Below are 17,900 nucleotides of genomic sequence, written 5' to 3'. Positions count from 1 at the left end.
ACTTATCCTTTCTTTTTTGGATAAAGTTAAAAAATAGACATTCACTTTCATAAAATTTATAAATTGTTATAAACAATGCATGACTACAGGAGCCATGTTAGCAACAGAAAGAAATTACAAACGTTGGCAGATATATAAATACTCATATTCTTTCTATACCATGTCAAGCAGATTAGGAGGTCAAACCTGGAAATCTTGTCAATAAGTAATAAATTAGGATTGCCACTCAATTCCATTTAGACGAGATCCTTTGGTTCTTAGGATACTAAGCCAAAAACTAAAATGAAGTCCAGCATAATAAGAAGCAGAAATTGCTAACATTCCAAAATGAAAGGAGGAGAGGCCTTTAAAAAAAAAAATCTTAAGCAATTAAATGAAAGAGAGATTTAAAGTTTTACCATGTTTATTTTACATCTTTATTCTTTAGTTCTTATTAAGTTGGTACAATTTGGATAAATAAATACTCCCTTCCCTTTTTTGCTGTATATGTATTAGTAGGGGTAGGAAGAACAGAATATGAGAGAACAGGCAAAGGGACTAGACAGTGGAAAGATAAAGCTGGAGAGACAGAGTGTTTACATGAACCCTTCTGTTAGCAGTACCAACCAGCAAAGTACAAAGATGACAACGTGGAGTGTTTTCTTCTCACGTGGACTTCTGAAAGAATGAATATGGGACCACATTTGATATACATTAAATATATAGCATGGTGGTTCAGGTTTTCTATCAGATATGATGTGTATATTCTTTTTTTCTTGCTTTTTAAGCTCCATAGATGATATTATTCATGAAGCACTTTTAGTATACTATTCAGCAAATACTAATTTGATCATATTACACCAATCTTGGTTAGCAGAAAGCACTGTCAGCTGCCATGTAAGGTCCTCCTTTCAAGCAACACTTCATCCTACACTTGGAGCTTCATGTCAGAGGAAGTTCTGGAAGGGCATTCCTCTTTCAGTTGGGTTTACAATTCATCTGCAACACTAATGCAGATAAAATAAAGATCAACCTTGGTGAAAGGTCTGTACGTAACAGCCCCTTGCAAATGTAGCCAATCCTGTTGAGACAGTAACTGTAAAGGAATTGTTCTCTTTCAGCCTTTTCTTCCCCCACTTCCTCTAAAGATCTTCATCCCAATGCTTTGGTGCTCCATACGTGACCTTGAGGCAGAGCTGCCTCTGTGCTGGAGACGCCTGTCACAGAGGAGATTAGGATATGTGCAGACAACCCAGCACTATGTTCATCTCATCAGTTCTGCCCAATCCACAGGGGTGAAAAATGGATGAGATTTGATATCTTCAACACCAGCAACCCCAGCACCAAGACGCTCCACAGGGTTGAACTGTAAGAGCTAAAAAAGAAGAATTTAGTGAGTAATAAGAATCCAACTAGAGAATCAAAGGAAAATAAAAATATATGAAAGGAAAGAACTTTTAAATTCAACCCCAGTAACAAATGGACTTGATTAACAGCCAACTGACTATTTTTCCTTGAAAGGGAAGTATGTCTATACAGTCACTCTAGCTGTGGAATGGTGGGGAATATATCTTAGTTTATAGTTTTTCAACTGATTTGAAATATGACCTTGAGTAACTCACTTTGTTTCTCATCCTCATATAGTAAAACAGGATAGTTACACCTATCAATGTCCTACTCCAAAAGTACAATTGTGATATTAATTAGATATTGAACCAAATTCTGAGAGATCCATTTACTCCTTTCATGATTAGAAACTTTGGGAGGCACAGTAAGTCTTTCAGCCCCTAATGAATTACATATGCATTGGACTAAACTTTACCTAAGGTCTGAACAAGCCAATTCGTATTCCAAAATCGCTATCTTTGAAATAGCTGACTCAAGTGAAATAATCTGATCCAATGAGTGCAACATGTTTTGACTTCTTCACTGATAGGAATCGGGTGTAAAATAAGTTAATAATGTTATATGCCACAGGATTAAGTTGGGAAAATAAAAGTAGTCATATACAATTAAGTGTACAACTGCATGATTCTCAGTAAATTTAAAGAGTTGTGCAACTATCACCACAATCCAGTTTTAGAACACTCTGATCACCCTAAAAAAGATTCCTTATGCTGTTTGCAGTTAATCCGCATTTCCATCCCCAGCCCAAGGCAACCACTGACTTGCTGTCTCTATAAACTTGCCCTTTCTGGATATTTCGTATAAATGAAGTAAAATATATTGTCTTTTGCAGCTGCCTTTTTTCACTTAGCGAAATGTTTTTGAGATTCGTCCATGTTGTAGCAGGTATCAATAATCTGTTCCGTTTTATTTCTGAGTAACATTCCACTATTTGAATATAACACATTTTTTAATCTATTCACCAGTTAATGGATATTTGGACTTTCCAGGTTGAGGCTATAATGAATACTATTGCTATTAACATTCACATATATGTCTTTCTGAAGACACGTTTTCATTTCTCTTAAGGACGTTCCTAGGAGTGGGATTGGTGGGTCACGTGTTAAGTTAATGTTTAGCTTTTTAAGAAACTGCCAAATTTTATCTAAAGTTGCTGTACCATTTTACATTCCCACCAGCAATGTATGAGAGTTTCAGTTTCTCTTTATCCTCATCAACACTTGGTACTGTCTATCCTTTTTATTACAACCTTCTAGTGGATATTAGTGGTATATTATTATGATTTAACTTGTATTCCTTAATGACTAATGGTGGTGAGCATTTTTTCATGTCCTTCTTAACCATTCATATAGCTTCCTTGCTGCATCTTCGCCATTTTTACACTGAGCTGTCTGCTTATTGAGTTAAAAGAGTTCTTTATACATTCTGAATACAAGTCTTTTATCAGTTACATGATGTGCATATAGTTTCTCCCAGTCTGTGGCCTGTCTTCTCATTTTCTTACTGGTATCCTTTGAGGTACAAGAGTTTTTAATTTTAATGAAGCCCACTTCATCATTTTTTTTTCTTTTATGGATCATGTTTTTGGTGTCATATCTCATCATTCTTTTCCTAACTCCAGGTCATGAAGACTTTCTCCTGTTTTTATCCCCTACAGTTTTTATAGTTTTAGCTCCTACATATAGGTCTATGAGCTATTTTGAGTTAATTTTTACATATGACATAAGGTAAGGGTCTTAGTTCATTCTGGTTTTAGCACGTGAATATTTAATTTTTTCAGCACTGTTTATTGAAAAGACTTTTTTTTCATCATCAAATTATCTTGGCACCTTTACTAAAAAATCAATGGACCATAAATGTAACAGTTTATTTCTGAACTCTCAGTTCCATTCCATTGACCTATATGCCTATCTTTGCTCTAATAACACAGTAATTAAATAGTCAATGTGGCTTTATACTGACTGTGGAAATTTGGTAGTTTAAGTTCTCCATCTTTGTTCTCTTTCAAAATTGTTTTGGATATGCTGGGTCCCCTGCCTTTTCATATACATTTTGGAGTAAGCTAAAGGTTTCCTAATTTTGTTGATATTTGCAAAGAACCAACTTGTGATTTAATTTTTCTCTTCTAGTCAACAAAAATTTTCTCTTTCATTGATTTCTGCTTCCTTTCTTCTCCTCTCTTTGGATTTACTTTGCTTTTCAGTTTCTTTTTCTAGTTTCCTCAGTTACAAGGTGAGATTTCTATTTAAGATCACTCCTCTTTTCCTATATGTGTCTAAAGCCATAAATTTTCCTCAAGAACTGATGTAGCTGTATCCTATAAATTTTGATATATTGTATGTTTTTTTTCTCATTCCAATAAAAACATTCTGTGGCTTCTCTTGGGATTTTTTCCTTTGACTCAGGTTATTTAAGAGTGTGTTGTTTAATTTCTAAATACCTGGTGTGGGTTCACTAGATCTCTTTCTGTGGATGATTTCTAATAAAAAATTATTATGGTCAGAGTATGCTGTATAATTTCAATCCTTTTAAATACTGAAACTTGTTTTATGACATAACAGATGATCCATCACAGAGAATGTTTCATGTGCATGTGACAAGAAGGTATTCTGCAATCATTGTTCTATAGAAGTCAGCTAGAGTTGTTTAATAAAGTTGTTAGGTCTTCTCTATATCGTTGCTGATTTTCTATCGATTATCAAGAATGGGGTATTGAAGTTTCCATTTATTATTACTGGATTATTTATTTTTTCCTTCAATTGGTCAGATTTTGCTTCATATGTTTTGAAGCTTTTATTAGAGCATAAACAATTATAATTGCTATATCTTTCTACGTGTTGACCTCTTCATCATTATAAAACATCTTAGTCCCTGGTAAGTCTTTTGTCTTCACATTGATTTTGTCTGGTGTTTAATATAGTCACTTCAGCTCTCTTATGACCTGTTTGCATGGTTTATCTTTTCCCATTCTTTTTCTTTCAGCCTATTTGTGTCTTAGAATATAAGTGTGTCTCTCGTACACAGATACTTGGATCTCACTTTTTTTATCCAGTTAACAATCTCTGCCTTTTGTTTGGCATGTTTAGACATTCACACTGAATGTAATTATTGACATGGTGGTTTATGTTTGCCATTTTGCTACTTGTTTCCTCTATTGTCTTTTTTGTTCCTCTTTTATTGCCTCCTTTTGTGTCAAATACTTTTTACTATACTATTTCAGTTCCTCTATTAATTTTCTTTTACTATTTTTTTAGTGGTTGCTGTAAGGATTACAATACGCTTCTTAATTTACCACAATCTACTTCAGATTAATACTAACTTAGGTCCAGTGAAATGTAGAAACTTTGCTCCACTATAGTTCCATTCTTTCTGCCCTCCTTTGTCTTTTACACTCATTAAATTCTGTATATTAAATCTATACATATATCATAAACCTATCAGCACAGTGTTGTATATATTGCTTTATACAATCTTATGTTTTTTAAAAGAAGTTGAGAAGAGAAATATTTAATAATTTCTATTCATATATCATTCCAGCACTCTTCTTCACTTCCTCCTATGAATTCGGGTCACTATCTGATAACTGTTAGCCTAAGAACTTCCTATACTATTTCTTGTAAGACAGGTTTGCTAGCAATGGATTCTCTCAGTCTTCACTTGGGAATTTCTTTTTTCATTTTCATTTTTGAAGGATAATTTTGCTGGATGTAAAATTTTTGGTTGAGAGTTACTTCCTTTCAGCACTTTAAATATGTCATTCTAGTGTCTCTTGTTTCCCATTGTTTTTGATGAGAAGTCAGACATCAGTGTTCCTTGTATACAATGAGCTGTTTTGCTTTGGCTGCTTTCAAAATTTTTCCTCTTTTGTTTTTGTCTTTCAACAATTTGACTACAACATCTCTATGTAGATCTCTTTATATTTTCCTACTTAGGGTCCACTTAGCTTCTTGGATGTATAATAATGTTCTTCATCAAGTATGAGATGTTTTAGCCTGTTTCTTAAATATTTTTTGTTGCCTCTTTCCCTATTTTCTCTCTTTTTGAAACCTCCATTATATGTATATTGGTATATTTAATATAGTCTTACAGGCCTCTGTATCCCTGTTCATTTTTCTTCAAATTTTTGCGTCTGTTTTTAGAATGGGATAATTACTATCATTCTGTCTTCAAGTTCTTTGATTCTTCCTTCAGCTATCCCAAATTTGCTGTTGAGATGTTCCAGTTAATTTTTCCCCCTACTTAATTCTTCATTTTAATTATTGTACTTTTCAACTTGAGAATTTCTATTTGGTTCTTTTTTTTTTTTCTTTTACTATAATTTTTATCCCCTTGCTGAGAATCTCCATTTATTGATTCATTACTGTCTTATTTTCCTTTAATGCTTTAAACGTGGTTTCCTTTAGTTCCGTGAAAATATTTATAACTTCTTTGAAGTCTGTTAAATCCAAACTCTGGGGACACTCAGAGTAATTTCTCTTGACTGCTTTTTTCCCGTGCATATGGGTCATACTATTTCGTTTCTGCAGATATCTTACTATATTTTGCTGAAAATCAGATATTTTAGACAACATATTTTCTCTGGAGTCTGATTTTTTTTTTCTCATGAAGACTGTTATCATTAACTGTTGGTTGGTTTATTCTTTTTCTGGTAACTTGTTTCAGCTAGGCCTGCTTCCCCACACCCCACTGTAACAAACACAGGTTGATATCTCTGCTCATTTTTTTTTCCTGTTTTCATCTTTAAGCTTGGTTCCCTAAGGGTCATCCCTGTGTCTGCATAGCTTAGTGGTCAACCAGTGATTGAAAAGGAGTGCATTCAAATACCTCAGCCACTAATGCTTCCATCCTATGCCAATGGGCAGGAGAACACATTCAAAATTTAGGCCATTTTCTTTCCCTGTTCCCATGCACATGCAGACAGCCTCAGTGTTGGTCCTTATGGCCTGCCCCAGTCTGGCAGAACCTTCACACCTGACCACGCAGGCAGGGGATAGGAGCAACTCCCAGGCAAGAATGCCACAGAGTCCCACTGTTCTTTCCCAAAGTTCAGCTGTTTTTCAAGCATAAATACTTTCCAGATTGTTGTATCCCTCTCATCGGTTTCCAAAGCACTAGATGGTTCTTTCTGCCAACTCTATCCAACTTCACAACTTCCTTTTTTGAGAAGAGAATTTGCCAACCTCTTCATACCTATAGCCATTCACATTTGAGAATATTCCTATAACATATAATTTTTTTCTGAAGAATTTAGCCAACCGCAACTGAAATATTTAGGTGATTACTTTACATTAATGGTTCTATACCTATAGGAAATTCCACTATTTAAATGAAACTTAAACTTTCATTTCTTCTTTTTCCTCTATCTCCATTTATTCTTTCAGTCATGATTCATTAATTAAATTATTTATATAAAAATATCAATTGATTTCCCATTATGTGTCAGTCCACTACTTTTTTAGATCTTTTCAACCTGTATCACCAGCAGCTGCCTTACTCTTACGTTAGCAGTCCTATAATTCAACTACATGCTTCATCAAATTACAAATTGCTATATTTCATGAACCTTTACTGTTGCCCTACCAATAATAATAATATGAAACATTTACGTGACACTTATTGTGCATCAGGCATTATTCTAATCACTTAACAGAGGTTAATTCATTTAAAAAATTCACACAACTCTATGAATAGTTACTTTTATTATCTCTGTTTTATAGATGAGAAAACAGACTCACAAAAATTAAATAACTTGCTTAAGATCATATATGTAGTAAGCAGCAAGGACAGGATCTGAATTCAGGTACGAAGTCTCCGGAATCCATGCTCTTGATCACAACATTACATTGCCTCATGAGTGTGTGATCTGCAAGTGCCAAGGATCTGTTACTTCACTTTGATATTATCAAACCCACAGGGGGAGTGAAGCATATACTTCAAAAGGCTGTACTCACAGTCTTTTCACTTGGAATTATTGTATCTAGCATTCAAAATGACTACTTTTTATTAAAGCTAACTGGTCAAAGAATTTTTATATTAGAAGTTGCTAAACTGTTAAGAGAAAAGCTGCTATTACAAAACAAACATAAGAAATCCTAAATGTATCAAATCCATTTTCAAAATCAGACAATTCATGTCTACTGACTAAAATGTGCAAGGCAGCAGACATTTTACTATAAATCTAAAATATCAAACATTGATAAGAATTAACTGTAACTATAGCATATTTTTTAATATTTCAGGAAACATATAAACATGTAAGTTCTTTCTTTCTTGTTACAATTGGCTTTTCTGCCCCTATTCTTTCCAAAATATGAGCTCATTATGAAATTCCAAGAAAGGTTTATATCTGACTTTTACTAAAGTCAATTTACTTAGTTCATGGACTCTTCTATAAATTTGCAAGTATAAATCTATAGGCAAAAATGTAACTGTTTCATCCATGACTGTCTTGCTTATTCTGCCATTTTAAATACTATCCCAGGCCTCCTGAGGGGTCACACAAATATTCTATTGCTTAAGAGAACATGTCAACCGATGGCAAAACCAAGACAGTCACTGCCAACCTCTTTTCTCCTGAAGAATAGGCAATAAAGCTGAGCAATGGAGACACAAATTTGTTTTGAAAGTCTTTTTCTCATATACCTTTCAAATGACAAAGCAACTGGGACATAATGAACTACATGTACACTGTGAAGCACAAACAAACATGCTCTGAGGATTTGTAAAGTGTAAATACCTTTTTACTTAATTGCACTTAAATGTAACTATGTTCACTTTAGCACCCTTCACTTGGACTGAGATGCCTGAACCACTGGGTACAGGGAATTATGAAGTCTAGGAAAAAAGCAAGGAGCTAAAAAGACCAAAGAGGGGAAAATCTCCCCAAAGCAGAACAATTATTTCCATATAAATCATTCTGTGATTTTTAAAAATGACCTCTATGAACTGTGAGGTAGTGGAAGAGGAAAGTCAAAATGACAAATTGCTAATCATGCCAAGAGACCCCCTTTCCCTTTCCTGATGATGCTTCCTCAACATGAGTGGCAGTTTCCTTAGGCAGGCCAACGACAGAATGTTCTTCCACTATATGAGCTATACATATCTGCATGTGGGAACTTAACATACCTTAAGCTCAGACTCCTTTACAACATAATTTCTAAGAGATAGGAGCAGCAGACCTTAATTAATGTGGCAAATTCTATTCTCAATATTATATAATAATGACTACTTCTAAGGAAAAGAAACGAAAAATAGCAGTTGCTAGCCTTCCTTAAACTATTTAACAAAGAAATATTCTGAATTTACCTTGTTGTGCCACAGAAAATAAGATGAAATCAAATAAGTAAGTGTCCTTTTTCCCCATTAGAATGAAAAGCTTCACGTATCTTTGCATTACCTCTTAATCCTTTTGCAAAGTGCTCAGGGTACTCTCATCTCACTATTTCCAACCTGATTATGTTTCTTTTTATTTTACATACTCTGGGCAAATTAGTCTTCCTGAAGCACAACTCTGATCCTTTCACTCTTCTGCATAAAAACTCCAAATCTCTATTTTTTCACTGAATTAAATGCTATCATTTTCCCCCGGTGCTCATGATAACAGAACCCCTTAAGAGAACACCAACTTCTCTTTCCACACTCATCTACTGCTATTAATCATCCCTGTGTTCATCCCTGTACTCTGGATAAACTGAACTTTCTAATTCCCAAATTGAGGCTTTCTGGCTCCTTCCGTGCCTCTGCTCAAGCTGTGCATTCCATCTAGCTCTTCCTCCACATCCAACCCTGCAATGCCGCAGTTCGGGCTCAGGCCCCACAAAAATAACACCCACTGCACAAAACCCTTCCTAACACCACCGCTGCCTCAACTGTAACACCTCGTTGCTTTGACTTGCCACAGTACGCTTTAACCCTCTCTGGTGGCCTTTGTCAAATCAACTGTGACACAGTTATCTGGGAGCCTTACCTTTGCAGCTTATGGCACTATGCCTTGCACAGATTTGTTGAACGGAACCAAAATCACTCTTCAGGGTGAATACTAAATGATTCTCTTCTTAATATCTTCTCCCCTTCCCTTTTTCCTTTCTTTCTTTTTTAAATTTTGTTTTCCCTGATTTAGAAAAATAATTCATGTTTCATTAAACAAAAAGTTTAGTTCTTGATCTTTCTCAAATAACCTTTCCCTTGATCTTTCCATAAAAATATACGGGATCACAGGCCTGTCTAACTGTGAGCCTCTACGTCACAGTGCTAAACAAGCCTCAGTGTACTCATCAAAACTTCTCCAAAACTAGAGGAGCATTTTAAATGTGGGGAATCAGTTTAAGAAGCTCGCTAGAGTTCCAAGCCTTACCTCTGGGATACTGAACTGTAATTATCAGTAATCTTTTTCCTCAAAGCCACCAGAAGTACACTGATACCAGTATTCAAGTTCCATGAATGGATCTATGAGTGACCTAACTTGGCAAGATTTCCTACCAACTTCTCTCCTAAGTAGTCCATTCCTAAGTTTATAAATATGAATTAAAAATTGAAAATAGCCATTCATATAGGGTTACAAAATATAACAGGGCAGCTCCAGACAAGCTAAAAGCAATACTGAAATCTTATGCCTACACAGATATATGGAATTGACTAAACATTAGCCTGGATTTCCGAGAGGGGAAAAAAATTAATACCAACAAGCTTTAACTGTTCTGACATCATCAATACTTAGATAACAGCAGAAGCCTAAAGACACACACAGAACTGATTCTGAGTTTGTGATTAGTAATGGGTCTTTCTTGCCCAAAACTAATTTCTTTAAGGTTTTGGAACTGTGGACTCAGTTAATTTGCATGGTTGATATACTTGGCCAATAGGTCAATTAAATTACCTGTTGAATGAGTGAGCGAGCCTCTTCAGAGACACATTCTGGCATGTTCAAAGTAGTGTGAGTATTTATTCCTGCTGGATGGCACTCAACCAGAGTCTGAAACAATCAATCAGGTACACTTCTTATCCCAAATACCATCACATTCTGTTCCATCAGAATATGGACAGCAAATACGGAGAGCTCAACGACCAACCTAACTGGAGGTGCAGTAATCAACACAGCGCCCTCTAAGCAGTTTAGGAAAAGGACTATGAGCCTGCAGAACTTCTCACTGAAATACAGGCAGTCATCAAAATCCCATCACAAGCTTATGCTTTTCGCCCTTTCCCCTTAGTTATAAAGATATCTCATAACAGAAAAGCTTACATTACATCCAAAAACTAAAAAGGACTTGATAGCACTGAAATTTTTTAATGTTCTTAAAAACCTTCAAAGTTGAAAATTTGTTAATAATAATGCTTTATATATGTATAGCATTGTATGGTTTAAATGTACATATAGGCGATTTGTATATTCTATGACAGTGTTAGGAGTTCAGCATTAACTACATATTTAAGGTAGGTAACCACTTACAAAAGTATGACTGTTCATTTCTCTATTTTCATCCAGGAGGCAATCTGCACAATACTCTACTAAAGTCTATTAACTACTAACCTCAAACATCTTACTTAAAAGTTATTGATCAGAGGGAGTATAAATTCTGTCCTTAAGCTAGAATGGATAGGAAAAATTTACAGTATTGAGAAAAAAGATAATGTTACCTTTAATATCTACACTTGCTTTCTAAAATGATAATTACCTCCTGGTTTCAGACTAGGTGTTTAAAACATACAGAAAATTCTAATGAATCCATGTATGAACCTTACAAATTTAACTGTTAAAACTGAACCACAGAGAAAGAAGAAAAAGAATGTCTCGTCTTACATCTCACTATGTACAACCATTGTGACATAACAGAATTTCACTATCAATTTATTCAATGTAGTATAATTCTACTTTTACAAAAATCTGAAATCTTGATAAACTTGCATTTTTCTGCACCCCTCCATTTTTGGTATCAAGTTTTTCTCACTTAGTCCATGATCTAAAAACTAGAGGCAAAGGCTAAACAGTCTCAATTTGAAATCAAGGTAGCATCTGGATAGACTTATTAAACATCCAGGTCACTGCTTACCTTGCCAGTGAGAAGTTCAAAGAGGACAGCACCCAAACTCCACCAATCACAGGCTTCAGTTTCTTCCGTGATGGCTCCAACCTCTAAACACACCAAAAAAGGTTGATATTAAAATTCCAAAGGTCAATTAAACTTTCAAAATTAACATGTATTTTGCAAGGTGACCTTTTTAATGCTGAGAGAGCACATACTAAATACTACTGGGCTTTCAAAATTCCTGAAAGTTACTTATCCCTTTGGTCACCTACTGTGGTTGCATTTTTTTATGCAGTCACATATTAAACTGAGACATTTGTTCTTTAGTTGATGGAGGGACACCTTCAAGATGCTTTACTTGAAAGTTACAGGAAACTCCTAGATCAGCATTTTGCTTAATTTTTTCAAATTTGAGAATGTATATGACCTATCTCGGGGTCATTCTTTGTTTTAGAAATAAAGACTCTAGGTTTCAGAAGGTACTTCAAAAATTACTGAAACCAGTATTAATTATCCTTTTAGTTATAGATTAGAAACCAGAGAGGTGAAATGCCTTGTTCAATGTCATACAGAAAATCAGCAGCAGAACTAAGACCCGGTTTACAGTATCATCCCTCTCTATCCTATATAATCAACGGTTTTCAACTAAAGGAGGAGCATGTGAAATGCAAATTTACCCATTTTGTTATTTAAAAGCACAGGTAGATATGCTGTTTTAAGCCACATCTGGAACTACTGGCTAAGATAAGGGCTTTTAGAGTATCTCTGTGAATTTTATCTGTGTTACATCTATCTCTCACCAGCACAAGTTCTGGAAATGTGAGTTTTCAGGTATCATCTTTCAGGTTCTTCTCTACCAATCAGCAATAATAACTTCTCATTTCACCATTTTTGAGGCTTTTAGCCCTTAAGCCATGTTTGATATCTTCTTGTCCTTTTCTAGTAACATTCAACTAGTCACTACGCCTGAGAAGTACCTGACCTTTCACTTGCATTTGACTGACAAGACACACTCATTATTTGTCTGCAGGTAGCCCACACCTCACAACAATACTGTTGAAGAGGTTTTAAGCAGGTAGGTTGGAACTTGGACAATATGACTGAAAGTGGTGCTCAGGCGCCCAGCCTTTTAACCAATACTTAGCCAACTACTGTGTTGGAGAACCAAAATAATAATAATAATAATAATAATAATTAACATAGCTTGAGATTTAAGTCTTGAAGCAAAGGTCATATGGGCCAGAAAAAGAAAAGAGCCATCCCTATGCAAGACGGTGGAATGACTCCACCTCAGCAACCTTCCTCCGAGTCCCTGTCCTTACGCCATTCTGGGTTTCAGACGGCCTGGGTGGAACCACACCCTTCACAGCAGCCCCTGCCCGGGCTTGCTCTCTGCTGTGCTTCATGCCAGATCACACCCTCCAGGCTCTAACTACCTGCTCTCGGCTAGGTGGTAAGAAGAAAACATAGATATTTTACTAACTCAAATTGTCCTGTGAATGACCAAAAGTCTCCTAATTCTCCAAGAGCCATGTGCAGCTTGTTTGATAAACTGAGAACTAACCTACTATCTAACAACAGAGGTTTAATTATACGTCGTGTGGTTTAATTATACATTATCATGATGAAATACTATGTAAGCATTTTAAATGTATTCATACATGGTTTAAGTGTATAAGTAAATGTCTGGATATATTAAATTTTAAAAAACAAGCTACAAGACAATAGAATCCTAATTTTAAAAGTATGTATTTTTAAAAAGACCAGTGAGAAAATACAACATTTTAGTGGCTTGCCTCTGGGATGCCATTCCTATACTTATTAACCCACATGAATAGTTAAGTGGTGCAATTTTAAATGTACAGCAAGATGACATGACAATAAACAGGCTTGTTGGAGCCAGGAAGACGAAGTTACATAGGCCAGCCCTCCCTCAGAGCCTACAGTCTCCTCTACAACTTTAACGTTATCGTGTGTTAGAGACAGCAACGGACTAGGAAACGGAAGTCCTGGGTTAAGAGCCTTGAGGAAGTCACCTGATCTCATCAACAACACCAGGGTTAGATCTGAGGGCCTCTGGATTAAATTTAGCTATAAATTCTACAATTTTGATACTTGGGGATTTCCGAAAATAGTGATTCCCTTGAGGGATAATTCCGTAGCGGCTCTCATTCAAAGTATTTACGCAACCCCTCCCAGATTCAAACACATTGCTCCCACCCCTACTCCCAACCTCCCCAGAGACAGTCACCATCACCTCAGAAGAGTGCTCCAGAAACTTTAGAAGGGATGTGTGTTCTTATAAACTTTAGAAAAGTAAAAGAAATTCACCATAGCCCTGTCATCAAATACAGCCTTTTGCACATTTCCTTCCAGGCAATGGATTACATCATTTCCCTGTTCTGAAATGGCTTGCCACTGACCATTAAATAACATCCAAATGTCTTGCTTAATCAGGAATATGCATATTCAGGCCTCCATGAAGTCTCAACCCATCAGATGCATTCAACCAACATACATAAACTGCACAAACCAGGCACTAGGCTAGGCCTAGTTTGTGAAGATGGAGCAAGAGACCCAAGTAGGCCCTGAAGACAATTTACTCTCCGTGTTCGACTGGCTCACTACCTAGCCCAGGACGCACCAAGTGGCACCTGGCAGAACTGCTGGCAACACTCTAGCTCTGCCAACCTGGGACTGGTTCACTCACTCCCCAATTCTTTTTGCATCCTTCCTTGATCTTCCCTTCTTTCTTCCACTGACAGCCTGCTGCTTTTCCCCCTCCTCTTTTTCTCTCTTTCTTCCCCTTTTTGGATGTCACCGCTTAACCTTTTAACTGAGTTCAGGCCTAGAGATCCAATCTAAGAAAAACAGCTTCTGAAAGTAGGAAGGCAACGAGTCTCAATGTTGTCTTTAATCTGATAGGGCTAAAAAAGAAGGACAGCAACTTTGAAAAGTTAGGTTTTTTCCTCATGGAAATCTGGGGAGGGGAGGTGAAAACTGAACACATTTTAAATCCATCCCATTAACAGCACAACTTGAACCACTATTTCTCAAAATGACTTTATATTAAGCAAGGATTCTTTAATTTATGTGAAAGTAACATCATGACTAACTGTCCTTGTTTAAATAGATGACTCTGAACAAAGAGCTCTGTATTTAGATAAGATACAAAGAAGAACTTCCTAATGGCTAAGGAAACTAAACATTAAAACAACTGGAAGCAGGTACTCATAAAATTTTCCTTTAAGGTTTTAAAACAGAATTTTCACTTTCTTTTAATAATCAGAATGAAGGGTTTTTGTTGTCTTTTCAACATCCCTTATAGATCAATAATTCTTACGTTAAAATTTTAAAGATACACCCTGAAATTGCACTGCCAAAAAGAAGCCGGAGGTTCTGTGCCCATCAAAACCAGTACTCTGTAACTGCTTAACTGGCAAAATCTATACAAAAATGTAAGCATAAACCAAGAGTACTGACTTATATATAAAGCTGCGTGATAGCTACTCTAAATACAAGGTGAATAGTCAGGTATGTGTGTCCTACGTCAAAAGCAGAGAATATAAAGAAATACCAAATAAATTTGTGAGGCTATTTTTAAAGTATTACATAGCAAAGTTGAGAAGCCTCTTTCAACTCCTACCTTGAATTTTTAAAATCTTTGGGGAAAAAGCAGAAAAACATTCTGAAAGATAAATTCAACTCTGTTTTGTCAACTTCCAAAATATTTTCCCTGTAAGACCCACTGTGTTCGGTTTCTGTGCACGCCCCTTCTCCTGACACTCCACCCTGTATTTGCGTTTTCCAGGGCGGTAAAGCAGCATCCTTATTCTCCGCAAGTACAGCAGCCCTACAGACAGTGAGCAAATAAACTACTCCCTAAGAAAACAAACAAATTCTCAGATTATTCCCACAAAAGCTCAAAAAGAGACAGTGATATCACAGAATCTTGGATTTTTGTCTTTGAGTCAAAGACACGGGCTGACAGGGCTCCAGCTGTGCTTCTGTTTGAGCCTGGCGGAGTGTTTCAGCTGCTCTGAAAACGAGGACAGCCGGACTCTAACAATCCCTCTACCTGTAATTTTACGATCCTGAAAGTGTTTTCAAAAGCACTCAAGAGCCTTTCTCATAACTTCTTCTCCCTCCATTAACCTAAGATGCCCAAAGAGCGGGATTATGCTAAAATGGGCCAGCATTCCACGATCTTCCTTCTTCCTCTGCACAGCCACCCTGCCCTGTCCCTGAGAGAACTGGTGGCAAGCAAAATGAGTCAGCACCACTAAATCCAACCATTATCATCTTTTAATGTAATGGAGACACAGAATCAGCTCCAGATTAGATTTCAACTCATCCAAATTTTTTTGAGGACAGCAATGATGGGAGGGCAGTCTAGTAAAATCCCAGACCTCTCATTTTAGTACTCTCAATTCCCAAATTCTTACACAATACTGATTCATACTAATGATTCAAATGATCATAATTCACAAGCGTATAAACAAGTTTAAATAAAACAATAAAGACACCACAACATAAAAATGTGCTTTGCCTACCTTTGTTTTACTCATGTTTAACACCTCATAGAACACTCTTCAACAAGCCAGGATATTTTTCAGAAAAATAATGCTGCCTTGGTAACCCACACTGTCAAAGGGCTTGCTAAAACATAGAATAAGAGAGTTTTATAGTCCCTATGATAGTCAGAGTTTACTAAGTCTCCCTCTTACCAAGCCAAAAATAATAATGTTAACCTGACCCCAAAACTGCACTATAATAAGCCTTGCTCCTGAAAAGTAAAGGAGCAAAAGGCAGAAAGCTTGGACTCAGGAAACCATAAAATGTCTTTATCTGTATGAAAAGTGAAAGGAAAGCAGCAGAGTATACACTTTAAGACTTGAGGAAATCTAAAAGACACAGGAGAGACAACGTGATCTCAGCATTACGACATACTCTATCCACTGGCCCAGGCCCTGCCTTTTAGGGCTGTACAGGTCATGTCACATGGATCTGTCAAAAGACATGGCTCAAAAAAATTGCAGATAACGCTAAAACTGCACTGGAAACTGTACAGAGAGCTTTAAAAGCTAGAAAATATGTCTCAAACTCAGACTTTAAAAATGAATACCAACCTCTCTATAAAGCTTTAGAAAGATGAATCACCTTGCAGTTTAACCAACTGTAAATTCCCAAATTCGGGAATTTTCTTTTTACTTCACTGTCACTGTGCTTGGTAAATAAGGGAATTTGATATTCTACATTTAGTTCTTTGATGGATTTGTTAAGGCACATTTTCAGACTGGTGATATCACTCAATTCTGTTCCATGGTTTTGTCACTGAGGGAGACCCAAACAGGTCCTCACACCCTTTCCCTTACCTCAACTGATAGTAGCAACGAGCTGCCCACCCCCATTCCAGAAATCTCTGGAGACAATTCCATAACCCCTCCAGCTGCACATTCTGTTATTTCTCTCTTCCTTCAGGACGTAGTAGCAAACACAGTTAGTTCAGAATTTTCTTAGCAGAGAATTTCACATATAGAGAAATTCTACTTTAATTTAGAACAAGTAGTAAATACTTCTCCTAAACTCCTTTCCTTAACTATACTTTTTATCTTACAGGCCTCACTTCTCTTCACTCTCAAAGTTATAGTAATTCTGGAACTCTTATTAAGAGGTCAAATAAAATTCAATGAAAAAGCAACAATTGTTGCAAATAAAGTATTTACATCATAGTCACGTTAAACCAACATTTAGATGCCGAGGAAGAATTAAGTCATATAAATGACAGAGCACTTTATCCAAATGTCAGAATGATGTAATAATTTTAAAGGCACAGACCTACAGAATACAGTAAAGTGATAACCAAAACTAAGTATAGTTTTAGGGTAGAGGGGCAGTAAATACAGTTTTCTAATGCCACAGGATTTTTTTTTACAAAACAAGTTTTAAAATTTTGTTAAATATCTGACCTTAAGGATTCCAATTCTCTCTTTTAGGGGGAAAAAAATTAGCTTTCAGAATAAAAGAGAGATCTTTGGTGAATAAAACAGCATAAAAAAGAAGCCACAGTCTTATGAACCTTAAAATTAAACACCATGTACACTTTGACAGTATCAGGAAAAAAGCTGTGGTGTCTAAATTTTCTATAAATTCTGTAAGTGTTCAGTAAGATTAAAATACTGTTACAAATAGTTAATGTTAACTTTCTTCCAGGGGAGTCAGATTTCATTAATGGCCTTAGATAGTGGAGAAAAGTTAAAAAAAGAAAAAATTTGATCTATCATTAGTGACATACTTGGACCAAGGAAAAGAACATCCTTCTTCTGCAACGAGCATTCCATGTTTGCGAGAGCATGGAGACATGAGTACTGTGTTCCTACACAGACAATCTTTCCCCGCAGCATCTGTTGCTAATTGAAAGGGACTAGAATTACAAAATTCTAGTCAATTTCCCTCACCAGCCCTTGCTGTGTATAAAGATTTTCTATG

The 17,900-nt window shown here is 36.1% G+C and overlaps 1 protein-coding gene across 7 annotated transcripts in view; it reads right to left on the bottom strand.

Annotated features, from left to right (window-relative positions):
* Positions 1–385: 385 nt before the first annotated feature.
* RPS6KC1 (ribosomal protein S6 kinase C1) overlaps positions 386–17,900 on the bottom strand; it is a 141,611-nt gene continuing 124,096 nt past the window's right edge. For 6 of the 7 annotated variants that reach the window (XM_006198767.3, XM_072948525.1, XM_015234758.3 and 3 more), the window contains 3 exons: positions 11,436–11,518; positions 10,262–10,357; positions 386–1,354 (listed from right to left, as the gene is read on the bottom strand). In XM_006198767.3, coding sequence (XP_006198829.1) covers positions 1,244–1,354; positions 10,262–10,357; positions 11,436–11,518 — 290 coding nt within the window. In that variant the 3' untranslated portion in view covers positions 386–1,243. Of the gene's footprint in view, positions 1,355–9,352; positions 9,497–10,261; positions 10,358–11,435; positions 11,519–17,900 lie in introns of all 7 variants that reach the window. The other variant, XR_012063509.1, reaches the window with a different exon arrangement.

This window comes from Vicugna pacos, chromosome 23 (assembly GCF_048564905.1).
Source record: "Vicugna pacos chromosome 23, VicPac4, whole genome shotgun sequence".
In the NCBI taxonomy this organism is placed as follows: Eukaryota; Metazoa; Chordata; class Mammalia; order Artiodactyla; family Camelidae; genus Vicugna; species Vicugna pacos.
This window is presented reverse-complemented; position numbering and strand designations above follow the sequence as displayed.